The sequence below is a fragment of the Giraffa tippelskirchi genome, chromosome 7 (assembly GCF_054371585.1).
Source record: "Giraffa tippelskirchi isolate mGirTip1 chromosome 7, T2T-mGirTip1v1.2.pri, whole genome shotgun sequence".
NCBI lineage: Eukaryota > Metazoa > Chordata > Mammalia > Artiodactyla > Giraffidae > Giraffa > Giraffa tippelskirchi.
Window position 1 is genome coordinate 84,225,837 of NC_137281.1, and position 21,583 is coordinate 84,247,419.

The 21,583-nt window shown below is 39.3% G+C and overlaps 3 protein-coding genes across 22 annotated transcripts in view; 1 reads left to right on the top strand and 2 right to left on the bottom strand.

Moving 5' to 3' along the window:
* LARP6 (La ribonucleoprotein 6, translational regulator) overlaps positions 1 to 3,974 on the bottom strand; it is a 62,489-nt gene extending 58,515 nt beyond the window's left edge. Inside the window, exons 1-2 of one of the 2 annotated variants that reach the window (XM_081506342.1) lie at positions 3,788 to 3,974; positions 3,643 to 3,693 (exon numbers count right to left, since the gene is read on the bottom strand). The gene's annotated coding sequence lies outside the window, so the exon portion shown is untranslated. Of the gene's footprint in view, positions 1 to 3,642 lie in introns of both variants that reach the window. The other variant, XM_081506341.1, reaches the window with a different exon arrangement.
* Positions 2,969 to 3,781, bottom strand: THAP10 (THAP domain containing 10). Its single transcript, XM_081510764.1, is given in 3 exon segments — positions 2,969 to 3,180; positions 3,183 to 3,530; positions 3,643 to 3,781. Coding segments are annotated over 3 exon segments (699 nt in total).
* LRRC49 (leucine rich repeat containing 49) overlaps positions 3,315 to 21,583 on the top strand; it is a 149,294-nt gene continuing 131,025 nt past the window's right edge. Inside the window, exons 1-7 of one of the 19 annotated variants that reach the window (XM_081506229.1) lie at positions 3,315 to 3,503; positions 4,204 to 4,302; positions 4,780 to 4,836; positions 6,085 to 6,172; positions 10,337 to 10,534; positions 10,867 to 10,969; positions 12,355 to 12,558. In XM_081506229.1, coding sequence (XP_081362355.1) covers positions 10,426 to 10,534; positions 10,867 to 10,969; positions 12,355 to 12,558 — 416 coding nt within the window. In that variant the 5' untranslated portion in view covers positions 3,315 to 3,503; positions 4,204 to 4,302; positions 4,780 to 4,836; positions 6,085 to 6,172; positions 10,337 to 10,425. Of the gene's footprint in view, positions 3,740 to 4,020; positions 4,137 to 4,203; positions 4,303 to 4,779; positions 4,850 to 6,082; positions 6,173 to 10,336; positions 10,535 to 10,866; positions 10,970 to 12,354; positions 12,559 to 21,583 lie in introns of those variants that run through there. The other 18 variants (XM_081506235.1, XM_081506228.1, XM_081506233.1 and 15 more) reach the window with 18 other exon arrangements.

Sequence of the window (21,583 nt, forward strand, 5' to 3'; positions counted from 1 at the left end):
AAAACGTTTGGTTGTTTTATTAGCCTGGCTTTTCTTCTCCCAGTTTTTGATTAGATGGTAGAATTATGAAAAAGAGAAAACAGTATAAAGGTGTGTGTAGCACATGTTTAAGTCTTTTACTACATATTTATATATCTATATATAAATGTATAAATATGGGCTTGGGTAAAGACTGGCTAGGTAATGATGGTGGATAGTTGGTTCAAGGAAAAGGCAGAGATTTCTTGAGTGCTATGCAGTTTGGTGGAGAAAGCAATGGTACCCCACTCCAGTACTCTTGCCTGGAGAATCCCATGGACGGAGGAGCCTGGTAGGCTACAGTCCATGGGGTCGCTAAGAGTCGGATACGACTGAGTGACTTCACTTTCACTTTTCCCTTTCATGCACTGGAGAAGGAAATGGCAACCCACTCCAGTGTTCTTGCCTGGAGAATCCCGGGGACGGCGGAGCCTGGTGGGCTGCCATCTATGGGGTCGCACAGAGTTGGACACGACTGAAGCGACTTAGCAGCAGCAGCAGTTGCATGCAGTTTGGTGAAAAGGGAAATTGGCAGAGAACCGAAATTCCATTTTACTAAAGAAAACTGTTCTCATAGTCATATAATCATTCCACAAATATTTATTGAATTCCTTAAATTTGCAAAGTATTATTCTAGTTACTGGCAACACAATAATGAATAAATCAGATAAGAGCCCTGCAGTCAGAGAGCTTCCATTCTAATGTGAGGACAAACATTATATTAAGCAAAATACATAATTACTTCATGACAACTGTGGAAGTATCTGTGCTACTGAAGTGTTTGAAGAATGAGAATATAAAATTAGGAGATCAAAGTGGAAGGATGTTTGAACAGATTTCTGAATTAGGATTTAATCGGTGATGATGGCGAATGGCAGGGGCATAATTCCAGGGCATTCTATGAAATAATTCAGAAAAGGCTTGGTAAGAAAGAATATAATATGTCCCCAAACAGAAAAGATCAGCATGATTGGTGCACAGTGAGCAACAAAGACCACGGACTGGAGCAGGACTGCTGTGGCAAGCAGGGGCAAAAAGCATGCAGGGACTTGGTTAATAATTTTATTCTCCACCTTAATAATTGCTGGACGTCATTAAAGGGTCTTAAGCACCCACCCCATGTAGGAAGCAGGCTGGTATTGCATAAAGTTTCTGTCTGATGATTAGACCTAGAGAAAAGATCATAGGCTCCTGAGGAAATTAACCTTGGATTGGCTTCCTTGTGCACAAACTGTGAGTCTAGACTATATGAGCACTTAGGTTTTCTTCAGCTCTAAAATTCAAGAGTACCTCTGTATATTCAAAACAAGAATGTCAGTTACGGGTCCACTGACTTCTTGGTGAACTCTTCCTATCTCTAAAACTGAATACCTTTTAGATCCAATGAAGAGTCATACATTAATCTATGTTATGGTGACAGGGCTGAAGTCTGACTAACTCAAAGAAGGCTGAGAAGTTGGGAAGTTGGGAAGAAGGCAGTAGTGACCACATGCAAAATAAGTGTGATCAATCTTATGAGTACCGAGAAGGAGGAGCAGGAGAGGAGAATTCAGCTCACTGGAACGATTTAATTTAAAGGCAGCTGGGAGGGGGAAGGGATGTCCATCAGCAAAGCCCTATCTTCATCAGCATCTTGCATTCCCATTCCCCCACCATTTTGACGGTATAATTGACAATTCTTGCAGCTTATGTAATATGCTATGTAGAAAGTTTAAAGTACCTCATTTCTTGAGATTTACTCAAATTAAATCCTTTGTATGTAAAAACTACGAAGTCTTCTCTACAATGTGAAGGAAAAGAAAGAGTGTGTGTCCAGTCAGAATGGCTGCTATCCAAAAGTCTACAAGCAATAAATGCTGGAGAGGGTGTGGAGAAAAGGGAACCCTCTTACACTGTTGGTGGGAATGCAAACTAGTACAGCCACTATGGAGAACAGTGTGGAGATTCCTTAAAAAACTGGGAATAGAACTGCCATATGACCCAGCAATCCCACTGCTGGGCATATACACCGAGGAGACCAGAATTGAAAGAGACGCGTGTACCCCAATGTTCATCGCAGCACTGTTTACAATAGCCAGGACATGGAAGCAACCTAGATGTCCATCAGCAGACGAATGGATAAGGAAGCTGTGGTACATATACACAATGGAATATTACTCAGCCATTAAAAAAAATACATTTGAATCGGTTCTACTGAGATGGATGAAACTGGAGCCCATTATACAGAGTGAAGTAAGCCAGAAAGGAAAACAACAATACAGTATACTAATGCATATATATGGAATTTGAAAGATGGTAACGATAACCCTATATGCGAGACAGAATAAGAGACACAGACGCATGGACAATTTTATGGACTCTGAGGGAGAAGGTGAGGGTGGGACGTTCTGGGAGAATGGCATTGAGACATGTGTATTGTCATATGTGAAACAGAGCACCATTCCATGTTCGATGCATGTGACAAGGGCTCAGGGCCGGGGCAATGGGATGATCCAGAAGGATGGGATGGGGAGGGAGGTGGGTGGGGGGTCCGGGAAGGGGAACACATGTAAACCCATGGCTGATTCATGTCAATGTATGGCAAAAACTATTACAATATTGTAAAGTAATTAGCCCCCAACTAAAATAAATAAATTTATTAAAAAAAAAAAAAAAGAAAAAGAAAAAAGGTTTCATGGCCAAATAAATTTAAAAATTGTTGAGCAAAACAAAACAAAACAAAAAAAATAAAATAAAATAAAAAGGAAGAATTCTTCTAGTCTCAGTTTCAGGCCAATCTAATTGGGAAATGGATGTCTAATATTAAAAGAAATACCAAATAAAAATGCAATTTTCCCAAATAAAAAAAAAAAAAAAAAAAAAGAAAGAGTGTGTGTGTGTGTGTTTTGGGGAACAGGAGGTAGAAGAAACTATCATTCCAGAGTGTTAATGCTAAACATGCTCTTGGAGATCACTGATTAACAAAAACCTTTGTGGTGAGGTGACTTTCCCAAGATGACACTAAGTGGAGGAGCCTAGCCACAGACTGGAGTCCTTGCAAGACCCTCGGAGGACTCTTTGGGTGGCCCTTTATCTGTGAAGCCGAAAGCCCTCTTCGCGGGCCAGAGGAGTGTACAGGAGGCTGGCCCTGGGGTAGCCTGGGGCTGCCTGACTGCCTGGGCTTTCCTCCCTTCCCCGGCCGCCCGCTCCGTCTCCCTCTGCTTTCCCCTTAGGTTTCAGCAGGGAGGCCACCGGGTGCAAGATGGACACGGCGCCCGCCAAGGGTCTCAGGCGCTCCGAGAAGCGCAGATTCTTCTGGATAACCGAAGAGACATCAAAACAGGCGGGAGCGAAGTGTTCGGGGCCGATGACGGAGCTGTCACTGCCCCGGTACCAGCTGGCCGGCGGCCCCGCACGAAGCGGTCCCATAGCAGCCGCACGGCCCCGTCCTTTGGGGAAGCGAAACAGCGACTTCCCGGACTTGGTGGTGTTGCCGCAGCGGATGGGTACGGCAGCGGCCTCGGGGCTGGGAGCTGGGGACCTGTATCCTCAGAACGGCCTCGCACTCCCAGCGCCCTCACCTGCCGACTTCGTGTCGGCTGCTTCTCCTTTGGCCACGAGAAAGTGCCAAACTGCGGCCCCTACCTTGGAGAGGACCCGGCTTTTGCAGGTCTTCCTCCTTCCAGCAGTCTTCCCCTGAGAGCAGGCAAAGGGATACAAATTTCGCGCGGGCCCAGCTGAGGTGGGCAGTAAAGAGGGACGGACCGGAAGTGGTGGTTGTCATAGCTACCGAGGTGGCCGGCCTCTTCCTCGTTTTATTCTCCTCTCCACCCCAACGCTCTGTTTTCCTGAAACCTGGAAACTAGAACGAGGAAATGCTGACGTGTGGGCCCCTCAAATATAACCAAAGGCTCTAACGAGTGCACTGACCAGTGGATTTGGGGAAGGACCAGAACGGAAATAGCAGTTTCCATGGTAACTCCTGAGCGGGTTGCCTAGGAGATGACCCCTTTCGGTCTCTCTGAATCTGTGCTGTAACGTCATTTCTAAGGCATATCTAACTGATCTTCTTGGACTGTCTCCTACCATGATTCCCGGGAAATACCGCTCTGTTTCTGGCCGGGCTGCGAGCAACGTAGGTTGGGTTTCCTACTTTCTCTTTATTTCCATTCGTACCGTCCTTTCTGACTGGCGTCTTTGTCCTAGGTGATGAGCTGTATTGTTGAGACCAGGACCGCTCAGTCTACTCAAGCTATTGTCTGACCGAGGCTTGAGGTTCCTGGACTGGACCAAGGCACTTGGAGGGTATTTAACATTGTGTGATGGGTATTCAAAGTCTTGTCCAGGATCTGCGCTTCCCAGAAGGTGGAGCTGGTCTGCTGTGAAAGGCTAAGCTTCATTTAAATTCCTTTAACCTGTCAATTCCTTTTTTTTTTTAATTAAGAAAATATTAACAGGCACCCCCACCTCCTTTACCTGTCTCACTGAGATATTTACTTTGACCTCAAATGGCAGGTGACGAAAGCCTGAGGGGCTAAGTAGAGGGTTAAATTGCAGACATTTTGGAAGATAAATCACAGTGAAACCTTTTAATTATTAGTTGTAATTTTATTGTTTTCATCAAATATCCAGAGCATGATAATTTACCAGAAACAAACAAAAAGGGAGCATTCTGTTTCATTCTAATTTTTTTTTTGTTATATCTTTATGTACTGTTTTGGGGAGGAGTGTGTGTGTGTATAAGTTAAGAGCATATTTTATGGTTTAATTTTTACATTGTAGGTGAACTGTGGGCTTCATCTGGTTATTCAAACATCATCGCTTCCTGAAAAAAACAAAGTAAGATTCAAGCAGATTTGTATTTAGATTGAATATAAATTGTTTTATATTCTGCACAAATAGCATGATTTAAAGAGCAGAGTCTAAACTGAAAAATTTAAGTATATTTACTTTGGTCTCTACTTTGAAGCTAATTTTTATTTTTTTCCTACACAAATCCAACTAGTAGTTACCAAAGAGAGGGAAGGGGGAGGGGCAAATTAGGGGTATAGGATTAAGTGATAAAAAATACTGTGTATAAAATAAATAAGCAAGAAGGATATATTGTATATCTCAGAGAATTATAACCATTATTTTGTAATAACTTTTAATGGAGTATAATCTATAAAAGTACTGAATCACAACATCACATTATCTGAAACTAATATAGTATTATAAATCAACTGTACATCAATTTAAAAAAATCAAAGCAAAACCAAATCAAACCTCACCTCCTTTACAAACTGAGTCTTATTTCATCAATTGCAAGAGGTAAGATAGGTTTGTTTTTTTTCTTTTTTGACATTTAAGCATTTCTTAAATCAGGATCCTTCTTAAAACTGATGGCAGATCATATTAATATTTTATTTGGGAAAATTTTTCTTTCTTAGTAGTGGGTAAGATAATGACATGTTTTACTACTGATGGAATCTTATATTAGATAAAATGTGATAATTTGGGGGCCCATATCTAACATTCCAGAAAAAATTGATTAGCAGTGGAAGTTTATTAGCCCTAATGAGATTTAGAAATTAAGATTTGAACATTCTTTTCCCCAAACAATTTGCCCATATTCTCCCTGGAATTTCCTTAATTTCTGGCTTTTGATTTGATTTTTGAGATACACATGTTTTCTTACCCTCATGTCACCTGAGCACTCAGATATACTCACCCATCTCCCACACAACTGTGTCTCAAGACACAACACAAATTTTTCTTCTTTGACCAAGTTGGACACCTTCAACTGGCACAATTCAGGTTTTTCCTAAAAAGTTTTAAAATAGATGTTACTGGAGGAATTCTTAAATGAAGGACAAAGAAGATGTGGTACATATATACAATGGAATATTACTTGGTCATAAAAAAGAATGAAATAATGGCATTTGCAGCAACATGGATAGACCTAGACATTGTCATACTGCATGAAGTAAGTCAGACAGAGAAAGACAAATATCATATGATATCACTTAATCTAGAATCTAAAAAGGTACAAATGAATTTATCTATAAAACATTCTCTGAATGTTGTGTCTTAAATAATGTTTTTTAGGTTGAATTCAAGCTAAATAGAGAAACGCCATCATTCCCTGGTCGACTCTTACAACATGACCTTGAAAGAAACTACTCAAGTAGACAAGGTATTGTCAGAGAATAGAGATCAGATATGATTTATCATCTTTAAGTAATATTGTTTAATAATATTGAATTTCTGGATCCAAATAGACTTCAGTTAAAGATGACATTATTCCTTCGTTACCAAATTCATTGGGCATGTGTTTAAATCAGAATTGATTTTATGTACACAACATAGTAGGTTATTTCTAATATAGGAAAAACTGTCATATTTTAGTTTGGAGTGGGCTATACACAAGAGAATTAGAAAGAATCTTCCAAATAATGTCTTAGAACTAGGAAAAATAGCTAATTAGTAAGGGTAAGGCTATGGGAACACGTATTTAGTAAGTAAGGACACAGTGGAAAGAATGGAAAGTCAGGAGTAGAAAAGAAGCTATCTCTTACCCTTACTAACACATATAATTATAGAATTATATCAAAGGGCTTTGACATTTGTGTGCATCATGCAAGATCTTATTAGAAATGCAGATTCTTAGTGCTTCCCTTGTCCTCTTCCCCATTCTGACTTTGTAGGTCTTGGGTGGGATTTGGAAATGTGTGTTTTAATAACTTCTCAAGAGATTCTGATAGATGTGGTTTGTGGACCACCCTTTGAAAAACAGCCTCATATGATCTGCTTATATTTCTGAAATGTATTGTTTAATTCAAGGAGAAATCTTCTTTAGAACTTTTGAGTTGTTACTTAGTTGTCAACAATTGTTAGCTCTCTGTAATGTACTAGTGTTAAGCACTGCAAAATACTTACATACGGTACTGTCCTCATCTTGGAGTTATTGTATGAGAGGGACAATCACTATGGGCCTCTCTAGATTGTTCATCTTACATGAACATGTGGCAATTTTGAATATTAGTTTTTTTTGTTTTGTAATTTCTGGACTTTCCTCTTGGGCCCAGCTAATCTGACATCACTTTTCTCTTTCCTATATCTTGAACTCTTCTCTTGGTCAATTGCTGGACATGACATCAACCTAACCACTGTTCCACAGTGCAGAGAGCATCTGTCTTCCCTTCTTTGGTTCAGTTCAGTACATACCTACTGAGTATGTTCTGTGTGCCAGACACTGTATTAGGCACAGAGCTATAGATGTGAACCCGAAAACTTTCAAGTAGAATTTTCTTGTGTTTGCATTGTGAACTTCCTTTACATTTTTGATAATAACTCTTAAATTTGTTTTCTGAATCATGAGTCAAACTTAAATACTTTTCCCAAGGTATTCTTGAGTTAGAGGATGAAGTTGGTAGACAGATTTGTGTATGTCTGGCTGAATACATTTATTTAAGTGTTTAAGTATTTCTAGATATTTGCTAATGAGGAAATAATATGGAGGCACTGAATTTTGTGAACCTGAAAGATGAATAAAGTCCTATACATAAATAATGACCTGTAAAATACAAATTAATTCCTTAGGGAAAAATAAACCTATTTTTTTAATTAAAAGATTTTATTCAAAATCATTCTTTCTAAAATTTGTACCTGATTGTTTCCAAATGTACCTCCTTCCTAGTTCCAGGCAGTTTTATGCAAAGAAGGCCTCACAGTGTGTAGCTGTATTCTTGACTTCTGTACTCACTGTTCTTCCTCCAAAGGCACAAAACCTTGGAAAAATTTTAAGTAGCAATTTATCAGGAAAAATGAGGGAATCTCTATCTAATAGACTGCATTCTGATACTGAATTATTATAATTAATTTTACTTCATTTCATAATTTTTATGTTTTTCAAAATTAATTGAACATATATCATAAATTAACCAGTGGTACTCTCAGCTCAAAGTAAAGATACTCTTTGTTTTAGCTAGGCTACTTGGTCTTAAACTTGGTGTATGATTTCTTTTAGGCTTTTTATCTTAATGTTAAGAGTTAAGCCCTGTATCCTTGAAATTTTGTAAGAGCCAGGAACTGCTATACAATAAAATCTCAGTTCCAGACCTTAATTGATCAAATCCCTTGAATAAAAATGCAAAAATATGTATATAGAGGAAGAGGTAGTGCTCGACTCAAGATCATGATGAATCATGAAAATACAAAATCAGGATTTTGATTACCAACACAGTCTTAAAGATAAGGCTGAGTGGACAAGCATATGAACATGTACTGTATTATCCATCTATCCAGCCAACCATCTGTCCATCTGCCTGCCCATCTCTCTATCCATTTTTCCCTCTATCCATGCACTCACCCATCCATCTCATCTATCCCTCTATCCATCATATATCTAGGGTGTGGTGCGGTAAAGACTCTTACCAAATGTATACCATTATGGCTTTAAACACTTTGAGATTCTAATTATGAAAGAATTCATTCAGAATTTTTATACTAAAATGCAAGAATTTTGGATGCTCTTTTTTTAACAGAAATAACATTCACAAAATATATTTCTGATTAACTCACAATAAATTGGAAAATCAGTTAATTTAATGATTGCCTACTGAATTTAGATTCTGCAAAGAATATAAAGAATGTGAAATGAGCTCCATTTCTCCAGGAGCTTATAAATTTAATTAGGAAGACAAAAGCTACTATTTGGTACATTAAATAGTGATATATGAAATTACCAATAACAGGAAATGTTTCAATTAAAATTTTGCTTTAAAGCAGGATGAAACAGTCCACTTATATATATACATATATATGGGTGTTTGATACATACATCTACTGTATGTATATGTGTGTGGGTATTTATTGTGGATGTTTTGATTGCAGATCACTCTGGTCCCTAGTTGTTTAGAGGGTCTTGTTTGTGGATTTTAAAGCCTTTCTATCTCATCATTCTTGTATTCTGCTATTTGTTGTAAGATGTATGTCATACTGATCATGATAGTAAGCTCATCATGCAGATCGTGATTTTGACTTCTGTGTATAATAGGAGCTGAAAAGAGTGAGGATGAAATTCCTTTATTCACTGACTGAAAGTGAAATTTACTCCCTGATTATTGCCTCTATATCCCAAGTCTTATTAAATTTAAATTTGCTTTCTAGATTGAGCAATGGCTTGAAGCCTTAACAAAGTAATTTTAAAAACCTAACTCTGACACTAACAAGGGGAATCAAGGTTGTTTATTGTTTGGAGTTTTTCCTTTTATTATTTTTGGCTGACCAGTTAATCCTTACTCTAGTTTTTGTTTTTTTAACTATTCCGTTTTTGATTTCCAAATCAGTTTACTGACTTATGGTTGCTTGGGTATCTTGCTAGCAGCTGGTCATGTCACAAGACCAGTTCATTTATGAACATGATCTTTGTTCTGAATGCTTGTACTCTAGAACATCATTATTAATTATCTTGATATTTCATGATATTCAGAAAAGTGGGGTGTGAACACTAGTATTTTGTTCAAGAAGCCAGATACACACACTTTGGTATATATCTTGCACACCTGGAGAAGTTAGCAAATACCATTGCTTTACAGCTCTTTAATATGATATATATGGAACTTGATTTTAAGATGGCTTCCCAAAGAATAATAGCTTCCTGTATTTAGGTTCATCTTTTTTTCTTATCAGTCAATTTAAGCCGTAGAATTCTGTGTCACTTTAGGTTCTATTTTATTGCTTTTTGCTTCCATCAACATCGGTTGCTGCTTTCAGGAAATTTTCTCTTGGTAGAAGAAAACAGTTTCTTCTGGTGTTCAAATTGGTACCTTTGACCCATTGTTCAAGTCTTACTTCATTTCTGGAGCTTCTCAGCATCTTTTATTAACTATTCTACATTCTTCTAGGTCTTTAGAATATATCTTAATATCCACCTCCACTGAAACCCATCTGTGATCTTAAGTGAAAAATAGCCAGACACATTTGTGTGTGAATATATAAATAGATATTATTTTTTTATTCTGCATTTTGTGCATGTTGTTCTGTACAGTTTATTACTTTCATATGCCCACTAGATTGAAAGCTACTTAATGGCAGGGACAATATCAAACCAACAGCTTATAAGCCTCATAGGGGTGTCAAATACCTGTTAGACCCTAACTAAAAACCTAACTGCAAATGTACAAGATTTATTGACATCCACTTTGGTCTCTGCAATATTCTCTACCAATATTAGCTGAACATACAAAGCGAAAAGGATGATTCAAGGTTTACATTTGCTATCCAAAACTACTTTCTCTATATTTCTCTAAAGTCATGTACTGTGTAGCTTTGTGATAAATTTTTTGATATTTTGAAGGAGATGGAAGAGTAATAAGTCCTTCGCCTCATAATAAATCATCCTGCATCTCATCCACAACAAATGTGACAGAACTATGTGGGCTGGAAATGAAAACTGCCACGAGCTCCTTATCAGCATTTGGAGATTCTTCCATTCAGACACCTTCAAAGTCCAGAATCCGGCAGGGCTGTCATAGTGCTGGCCCAAATGTATCTGGTAATGAGGGACTATCATCTCAGTTATAAGAGAGTTAAAATTCAGTATTAGCAGTCAGGATTATAAGGGATAAATGTAGCACTAGAGTAGTCCTGTCCTTTCAACCAATCTGCAAGGCAAGGGAAAAATTATTTGGTATGTACAGAACACATAGTTTAGATCTGAGGAGGAAAACAAGCTGAACTTTAGTTTCAAATACAGAGAGCTATGGAAGCTGTATTTTCTAGAAAGGATATTGGTAGGTGCCAAAGTTCTCCAAATATAAGGTGATTTTAGTTTCAAAATCTGAAAGATTTTTCTTATTCAAGTAATTTGTATATTATTTTTAATAGGTGATCATATTAATTTGGTGAGCTCATCAATGCCTTCATTTCCCATTCTCCAACGTTCTTCTGAAGAGAAAATTCTTTACTCAGACAGGTTGACCCTAGAAAGGTGAGGACAACTTATTTAATTTTTTTGACTAGATAATATATAGACATAGTACAAGATTTGAAAGGTACAAAAGTCTCTCTTCCTCTCTCTTGTTTTTCAGCCATTTAGTTCTCCTACCTAGGTATAATCACTGTTGCCAATTTTAAATTTATCCTTCCAGGAGTATGCAGATAAATTTTATATCTATGTAATGTAAAGGAGCTTGACTATACTCTAAAAGAGTACTATAGAGGTTCTAAAGTATGACATTGATGAAAATGGGTTTTATGATAGGAAAACAACTTCAAAATACACTCCTCCAATGGGCTTGTCAGCACTATGCAGTTGAGTTACCTTTTACCTTATTGACCTCACTTGCTCCTAGTCTGGCCTTCACTCACCCAGCTACTGCATACCTGCTCCTTGAATACACCAAGAGTGCTTAAACCTCAGGAGTTTTGCATTCGCTGTTCCCTCTGCCTGGAATGCTTTTTCACCATGTATCAGTAGGCTCACTTTATTACCGCCATCAGATCTTTCCTCCAATGTCACCACCTAGGGACAGCCTTCTCTGCCCTGACTCTGCAAAGCAGCAACTCCTTCAACTCTGACAGTTCCAGCGCCTTTCTCTGCTTTTTATTCTCAGCGCTTATCACCCTCTCATATATTAAATATTTAACTTAGCACATTTATTGTCGTTTATTGTTTGCCTCCTCCGAGTAGAATGTAAACTCCACAGACATGGGAGTTTTGTTCAGTTCTGTATCCCCAGCACCTAAAACAAAACCCCGGACAAAATAAACCCTTAACAAATTTTGAATGAATAAGTGTGTTTAGGACTTAATCCCTATCTTTAAATCTAACAAAGTATCTGCAGTAGAATGGTGGATGAAGGATTTCAACCTTACCTTAGCATTATAACCAGCAGAGGAACCTTCTCTGCTGTGCATACCTTTAGCTCAGCAGTACATATCTTACAGCAAGGGGTTAAGCAAACTTTCTAGCTTAGCGATGCCTCAGCAGTCTTTATGTCAGTGGGTTAATGGTAAGCGCATTTCTCTGGTTATGTGACATGGTTCCTTGAATCATCTCAACCTCTCCCACAGAAGGCAATTACACTGAGTGTTTTCTGATGGTTAACTTTATATGAAATAATTAATACTGAAGTTTTTTTTTTAATACTATGAGAGCTAGACTTAATTTTAATAACTACACTTGCCAAAGTATATCAGTTTTTATATGAGTGATTTACAATTAGATCTAGAATGCTTGGTTCATGAAGGCAAGAAGTGGTTCTGTTTTTCTTCTTCTCACAGCGTGGGCACACAAAGATACTAATATTAATATTTTTGAGAAGAGGCAGACTGCTGAATCAGAACCTTACTAACTTTAAACATGTTTTCTAGGCAGAAGCTGACCGTGTGTCCTATTATTGACGGGGAAGAGCACCTTCGTCTCCTGAACTTTCAGCACAATTCTATAACTCGGATCCAGAATATCTCCAACCTGCAGAGGCTAATATTCTTGGATCTATATGATAATCAGATTGAAGAAATTAGTGGACTTTCTACTCTGAGATCCCTCCGTGTCCTTCTGTTGGGGAAAAACAGGTAATTGTTATAGATCAGTCATTGTTTGTTATACTTAGGACTAATGTTGAGTCCTCCTGTGGTCTCTAGATGGCAACTCAATATTGAATAATACTTAAGAACCTAACAGACTAATGTTTTTGAAAGACTGTTTGATTGGATTAAGATTCATTTATAATTTGTTTTATCAGTTTCATATTGACAGTTATTCAAACCAAATAACATTTGTTGAAAGTGCAAGTCACTCAGCCGTGTCTGACTCTTTGCACCCCATGGACTAAAACGTCTATGGAATTCTCCAGGCCAGAATAATGAAGTGGGTAGCCTTTCCCTTCTCCAGGGCATCTTCTTAACCCAGGGATCGAACCCAGGTCTCCCGCATTGCAGGCGGACTCTTTACCATCTGAGCCACCAGGGAAGCCCAAGTTGTGTCCGACTCTTTGTGACCCCATGGACTGTAGCCCACCAGGCTTCTCTGTCCAAGGGATTCTCCAGGAAAGTATACCGGAGTGGGTTGTCATGCCCTCCTCCAGGGTATCCTCCCAACCCAGGGATCAAACTCACGTCTCTTATGTCTCCTGCATTGGCAGGCAGCTTCTTTACCACTAGTGCCACCTGGGAAGCCCATAGCATTTATTAAGTGCGTATTATTTCCATTGCTTTCCAGAGCCATATCATATGTGGGAGTAAATAACAGACTTTGGCCTTTATGTTTTATTGGCTAAATTTTAAATATGTATATTCACATTAAGCTTATGTGTTTCACTTGTGATTCTTCTCAGTGCTTAACTGAGAAGGGTGGGCATTTGATTCTTTGTGACTGTCAAATTATAGTTGGCTATTTGTATCCAGTTTTTCATCCACAGATTCAGCTGAGTATCAAAAAACACTTGAAAAAAATATTCCAGAAAGTTCCAAAAAGTAAATCTTGAATTTACTGTGTTCCTGGAGACTATTTATATAGCATTTACATTGTAGTACATATTATGAGTAGTCTAGAGGTGATGTAAAGTCTATATATACTCTGCCATTTCACATAAGGGATTTGAACACTTGTAGATTTTGATACTGATCCCACCAAAAAAAGATACCCCATGTCCAAGGGCAAAGGAGAAGCCCCAGCAAGATGGTTCAGTTCAGTTGCTCAGTTGTGTCCGACTCTTTGCAACCCCATGGACTGCAGCACACCAGGCATCCCCGTCACCAACTCCTGGAGTTTACTCAAACTCATGTCCATCGAGTCAGTGATGGCATCCAACCATCTCATTCTCTGTCATCCCCTTCTTCTCCTGCCTTCAATCTTTCCCAGCATCAGGATCTTTTCAAATGAGTCAGTTCTTTGCATCAGGTGGCCAAAGTATTGGAGTTTCAGCTTCAGCATCAGTCCTTATTCAGGACTGATTTTCTTTAGGATGGACTGGTTGGATCCCCTTGCAGTCCAAGGGACTCTCAAGAGTCTTCTCCAACAGCACAGTTCAAAAGCATCAATTCTTCACTGCTCAGCTTTCTTTATAGTCCCAATCACTACTGGAAAAACCATAGCTTTAACTAGATGGACCTTTGTTGGCAAAGTAGTGTCTCTGCTTTTTAATATGCTGTCTAGGTTGGTCATAACTTTTCTTCCAAGGAGCAAGTGTCTTTTAATTTCATGGCCGCAATCACCATCTGCAGTGATTTTGGAGCCCAAGAAAATAAAGTGTGCCACTGTTTCCACTGTTTCCCCATCTGTTTGCCATGAAGTGGTGGAACCAGATATCTTACTTTTCTGAATGTGAGTTTTAAGCCAACTTTTTCACTCTCCTCTTTCACTTTCATCAAGAGGTTCTTTAGTTCTTTGCTTTCTGCCATAGGGTGGTGTCTGCATAAGCAAGATGGTAGGAGGGGCGAAATTGCATTTAGAAGCAAACCCCCTACCCTCCAGAGATGCTCAGAGGGCTCAAACAAACCTTGTGTGTACCAGGACCTAGAGACCCCACAGAGACTGAACCAGAACTGTGTTTGAGTGTGTCCTGCAAAGGTACAGGTCAGCAGTGGCCTGCTGCAGGGGCAGGGCCTGTGGGTGCAGCAGACCTGGGTATGGCATAAGCCTTCTTGGAGGAGGTTGCCATTAACCCCACTGTAGAGCCACCAGAACTTACACAGGACTGGGGAAACAGACTCTTGGAGGGCAAAAACAGAACCTTGTATGCACCAAGACCCAGGAGAAAGGAGCAGTGACTCCACAAGAAACTGACCCAGACTTGCCTGTGAGTGTCCAGGAGTCTCCGACGGAGGTGTGGGTCAATGGTGGCCTGCTGCAGGGTCGGGGGTACTGAAAGTGGAAGTGCGTGCATAGGACCTTTTGAAGGAGGTCACCATTATCTTCGTTACCTTCACCATAGTTTGGCCTCAGGTCAAACAACAGGGAGGGAACACAATTTTCAGCAGAAAATTGGATTAAAGATTTACTGAGCATGGCCCTGCCCATCAGAACAAGACCCAGTTTCCCCCTCAGTCAGTCTCTCCCATCAGGAAGCTTCCATAAGCCTCTTATCCTTATCCATCAGAGGGCAGACAGAATGAAAACCACAATCACAGAAAACTAACCAAACTTATCACATAGACCACAGTCTTGTCTAATTCAATGAAACTATGAGCCATGCCATGTAGGGCCACCCAAGATGGACAGGTCATGGTGGAGAGTTCTGACAAAACGTGGTCCACTGAAGAAGGGAATGGCAAACCACTTCAGTATTCTTGCCTGGAGAGCCCCAGGAACAGTATGAAAAGGCAAAAATATAGGACACTGAAAGATGAACTCTCCAGGTCAGTAGGTGCCCAATATGTTATGGAAGATCAGTGGAGAAATAACTCCAGAAAGAATGAAGAGACAGAGCCAAAGCAAAAATAACACCCGTTGGTGGTTGTGACTGGTGATGGAAGTAAAGTCTGATGCTGTAATGAGCAATATTATATAGGGACCTGGAATGTTAGGTCCATGAATCAAGGCAAATTGGAAGTGGTCAAACAGCAGATGGCAAGAGTAAGCATTGACATTTTAGGAATCAGTGACCTAAAATGGACTGGAATGGGTTAATTTAATTCAGATGACCATTATATCTACTACTGTGGGCAAGAATCCCTTAGAAGAAATGGAATAGCCCTCATAATAAACAAAAGGGTCCAAAATGCAGTACTTGGGTGCAATCTCAAAAATGACAGAATGATCTCTGTTCGCTTCCAAGGCAAACCATTCACATCACAGTAATCTAATTCTATGCCCCAACCTGTAATGCTGAAGAAGGTGAAGTTGAATGGTTCTATGAAGACCTACAAGACCTAGAACTAACACCCCCAGAAGATGTCCTTTTCGTTATAGGGGACTGGAATGCAAAAGTAGGAAGTCAAGAGATACCTGGAGTAACAGGCAAATTTGGCCTTGCAGTACAAAATGAAGCAGGGCAAAGGCTAACAGAGTTTTGCCAAGAGAACACGCTGGTCATAGCAAACACCTTTTTCCAACAACACAAGAGAAGACTACACATTGACATCACCAGACGGTCAACACCGAAATCAGATTGATTATATTCTTTGCAGCCAAAGATGGAGAAGCTCTATACAGTCAGCAAAAACAAGACTGGGAGTGGACTATGGCTCAGATCATAAACTCCTTGTTGCCAAATTCAGACTTAATTTGAAGAAAGTAGGGAAAACCAGTAGACCATTCAGGTATGACCTAAATCAGATCCCTTACAATTATACAGTGGAAGCGACAAATCGATTCAAGGGATTAGATCTGATAGAGTGCCTGAAGAACTATGGATGGAGGTTCATGACATTGTACAAGAGGCAGTGATCAAGGCCATTCTCAAGAAAAAGAAATGTAAAAAGACAAAATGGTTGTCTTAGGAGGCCTTACAAATAGCTGAGAAAAAAAGAGAAGCTAAAGGCAAAGGAGAAAAGGAAAGATATACCTATTTGAATGTAGAGTTCCAAAGAATAGCAAGGAGAGATAAGAAAGCCTTCCTCAGTGATCAATGCAAAGAAATAGAGGATAACAATAGAATGGGAAAGACTAAATATCTCTTCAAGAAAATCAGAGATACCAAGGGAACATTTCATGCAAAGATGGGCACAATAAAGGACAAAAATGGTATGGAACTAACAAAAGCAAAAGATACTAAGTAGAGGTGGCAAGAATATAGAGAATAACTATACAAAAAGATCTTGATGACCCAGATAAGCACAATGGTGTGATCACTCACCTAGAGCCAGACATCCTGGAATGTGAAGTCAAGTGGGCCTTAGGAAGCATCACTACAAACAAAGCTAGTGGAGATGATGGAATTCCAGTTGAGCTGTTTCAAATCCTGAAAGATGATGCTGTGAAAGTGCTGCACTCACTATGCCAGCAAATTTGGAAAACTCAGCAGTGGCCACAGGACTGAAAAAGGTCAGTTTTCATTCCAACCCCCAAGAAAGGCAATGCCAAAGAATGTTCAAACTACCACAATTGCACTCATCTCACATGCTAGAAAAGTAATGCTCAAAATTCTCCAAGCCAGGCTTCAACAGTATGTGAACCTCGAACTTTCAGATGCTCAAGCTGGGTTTAGAAAAAGCAGAGGAACCAGAGATCAAATTGCCAACATCTATTGGATCATCGGAAAAGCAAGAGAGTACCAGAAAAACATCTATTTCTGCTTTATTGACTACGCCAAAGCCTTTGACTGCATGGATCACAGCAAATTGTGGAAAATTCTTCAAGGAGATGGGAATACCAAACCACCTGACCTGCCTCCTGAGAAATCTGTCTGCAGATCAAGAAGCAACAGTTAGAACTGGACATGAAACAACAGACTGGTTCCAAATCGAGAAAGGCGTACGTCAAGTCTGTATATTGTCAACCTGCTTATTTAACTTATATGCAGTGTACATCATGTGAAATGCCCAGCTGGATGAAACACAAGCTGGAATCAAGATTGCTGGGAGAAATATCAATAACCTCAGATATGCAGATGGCACCACCCTTATGGCAGAAAGTGAAAAACTAAAGAGCCTCTTGATGAAAGTGAAAGAGGAAGGTGAAAAAGTTGACTTAAAGCTCAACATTCAGAAAACTAAGGTCATGGCATCTGGTCGCATCACTTCATGGCAAATAGATGGGGAAACAATGAAAATAGTGACAGACTTTGTTTTCTTGGGCTCCAAAATCACTACAAATGGTAATTGTAGCCATGAAATTAAAAGACGCTTCCTCCTTGGAAGAAAAGCTATGAACAACCTAGACAGCATATTAAAAAGCACAGACATTATTTTGCCAACAAAGGTCCATCTAGTCAAAGCTATGGTTTTTCCAGTAGTTGTGTATGGATGTGAGAGGTCGACTATAAAGAAAGCTGAGCAGTGAAGAATTGATGCTTTTGAACTGTGGTGTTGGAGAAGACTCTTGAGAGTCCCTTGGACTGCAAGGGGATCCAACCAGTTCATCTTAAAGAAAATCAGTCCTGAATAAGAACTGATGCTGAAGCTGAAATTCCAATACTTTGGCCACCTGATGCGAAGAACTGACTCATTGGAAAAGACCCTGATGCTGGGAAAGAATGAAGGCAGGAGGAGAAGGGGACAACAGAGGATGAGATGGTTGGATGGCATCACCAACTTGATGAACATGAGTTTGAGCAAGCCCCAGGAAATGGTGATGAACAAGGATGCCTGGTGTGCTGCAGTCCATGGGGTTGCAAAGAGTTGGACACAACTGAGTGAGTGAACTGAGATTTTGATATCTATTGTGAACCAATACCCTGCTGATATTTAGTGATACTGATTATTGCTCAGATGATATTTTCAGTGTGTTTTTAATATTATATCTTGTATGAACTTCCCCAGTTCCCTTTAAGAGGATCTATTGTGTAGTACAGCTACTCAATTCCTGACTAATTCCCTTGAGATTTGTTCAACAGTTTTCTTTCCATTCTGTTCTACTGGATAGCTTTTACAGTGTTACAAAGAAAGGCTGTTTAGCAAAATCCCGAACTGATTTTTATAGTATCATGAAGTTTAGATATAGCATTATACCTAAGCTTGGTTTCTCTCCTCCCTATTCCTTCCCAAGCACCATAGCATGGACTTTGAATTTTTATTCTCACTGTCTGATAGTAATTAATACAAAATACTTTTTTCAAGATTACGCACCAGTGTTCTAGGCTCTTGTCTGTTCTTTGTGGTTTCTTGAAAGTTCCCATCAGTGTAGTTTATCAACCACAGTTGGCTCAAATGTTAAGCTAAGCATTATGATAGCATGAGAGAATTTAGAGGAATTACAGGATCATAGAATATTAGAATTTGGAGTGAACTCAGAGATCAGCAATCAGCTCCCTTATTTACAGATGAAGAAATGAAGATGTAAAGTGACTTTTGCAAGGCTGCATATGCCTCTGGAGTATGCCACCAGAGCATTCACTTCAATAAAGTCAGGCATAAAAGAAACTTTTCATGTAGTTGAGGCATTTCCTTATAGGTGCTCCTGGTCATCTCTCCCAGAGACTTCTTCACTGGTTTCTGATCCTTGGAGTTTCTGATTTGTTTATCCAGCTTCCATTTATTCTTCAGTATCATGGCTTTTAGGTCCTTCTTTTAGTCCTTGAGTAAGTAGATTTTGTTTGTTTTTATTTTCTTGCAGTTTTATTAAGATATAATTGACAAACAGCACTGTATAAGTTTAAAGTATATAGCATAATGTTTTTTTAAAAGAACTTTTTTATTTTGTATAGGAGTATAACCAATTAACAATGTTTGATAGTTTCAGGTGAACAACAAAGGGACTCAGCCATACATATACATGTATCCATTCTCCCCAAAATGATTTGACTGATATACATCATGAAAGGATTATCACAAGTTTAGTGAATATTCATCATTTCATATATAGATACAAAATGAAAGAAACAGAAAACATTTTTCCTTGTGATAAGAACTCTTCGGATTTACTTTGTTAACAACTTTCACTTACAACATACAGTAGTGTTAATTATATTTATCATAATGCCAACATCTGATGGATCATCGAAAAAGCAAGAGAATTCCAGAAAAACATCTATTTCTGCTTTATTGACTACACCAAAGCCTTTGACTGTGTGGATCACAATAAACTGTGGAAAATTCTGAAAAAGATGGGAATACTAGACCACCTGACCTGCCTCTTGAGAAACCTGTATGCAGGTCAGGAAGCAACAGTTTGAACTGAACATAGAACAACAGACTGGTTCCAAATCGGGAAAGGAGTACACCAAGGCTGTATATTGTCACCCTGCTTATTTAACTTATATGCAGAGTACATCATGAGAAATGCTGGACTGGAAGAAGCACAAGCGGGAATCGAGATTGCCGGCCGAATTATCAATAACCTCAGATATGCAGTTGACACCACCCTTATGGCAGAAAGTGAAGAAGAACTAAAGAGCCTCTTGATGAAAGTGAAAGAGGAGAGAGAAAAAGTTGGCATAAGCTCAGCATTCAGCAAACTAAGATCATGGCATCTGGTCCCATCACTTCATGGCAAATAGATGGGCAAACAGTGGAAACAGTGAGAGACTTTATTTTTCTGGGCTCCAAAATCACTGCAGATGGTGACTGCAGCCATGAAATTAAAAGACACTTACTCCTTGGAAGGAAAGTTATGACCAAACTTGACAGCATATTAAAAAGCAGAGACATTACTTTGTCAACAAAGGTCCATCTAATCAAGGCTATGGTTTTTCCAGCAGTCATGTATGGATATGACAATTGGACTATAAAGAAAGCTGAGCACTGAAGAATTGATGCTTTTGAACTGTGGTGTTGGAGAAGACTCTTGAGAGTCCCTTGGACTGCAAGGAGGTCCAACCAGTCCATCCTAAAGGAGATCAGTCCTGGGTGTTCATTGAAAGGACTGATGTTGAAGCTGAAATTCCAATACTTTGGCCACGTGATGCGAAGAGCTGATTCATTTGGAAAGACGCTGATGCTGAGAAAGATTGAGAGCAGGAGGATAAGGGGATGGCAGAGGATGAGATGGTTGGATGGCATCACCAACTGAATGGACATGAGTTTGGGTGAACTCCGGGAGTTGGTGATGGACAGGGAGGCCTGGCGTGCTGCGGTTCATGGAGTCACAAAGAGTTGGACGTGACTGAGCGACTGAACTAAACTGATTGTTCATTATATCCCTAGTATACTTATTTATCTCATAACTGATAGTTTGTATCTTTTGACTGCCTTCATCCAATCTCCCCTCCTCTCACCAATTCCCTGCCTCTGGTAACCACAAATCTGATTTCTTTTCCTGATTTTGTTTGTTTATGAATAAAGTCAACCTCCAAATCTCTGTTAGTTCCTGTTACACAACATAGTGATTTGATATTTCTATACATTTCAAAGTGATCACCACAGTAAGTCTAGTAACCATCTCTCACCAAAGATATTACATAATTATTGACTCCATTCCTCACACTATACATTTCATACCCGTGACTCATTTATTTTGCAAATAGTAGTTTGTGTCTCTTAATCTCCCTCACCTATTTCTTTCTCACTAACCCTTCTGGCAACCACCTGTTTTTTCTCTATAACCGTTTCTGTTTTGTTGTGTTTTTTTGTTTTCTACATATTAGTGAAATCATATGGTATTTTGCCCTTCTCTGTCTGATGTATTTCAGTTAGCATTATACCTGCCAGGTCCATCCATGTTGTTGCAAAAGGCAAGATTTCCATTTTTTTATGGCTGAGTAATATTCCATGTATATATACACTACATCTTCTTTATCAATTCATCTACTGATGGGCACTTGCGTTGCTTCCATATTGTGGCTATTGTAAATAATGCTGCAATGAACATGGGGTGCACATATCTTTTTAATTGGTATTTTCTCTTCAGATCAGTTCAGTTCAGTTGCTCAGTCATGTCCGACTCTTTGCATCCCCATGAACCACAGCACGCCAGGCCTCCTTGTCCATCACCAACTCCTAGAGTCCACCCAAACTCATGTCCACTGAGTCAGTGATGCCATCCAACCATCTCATCCTCTGT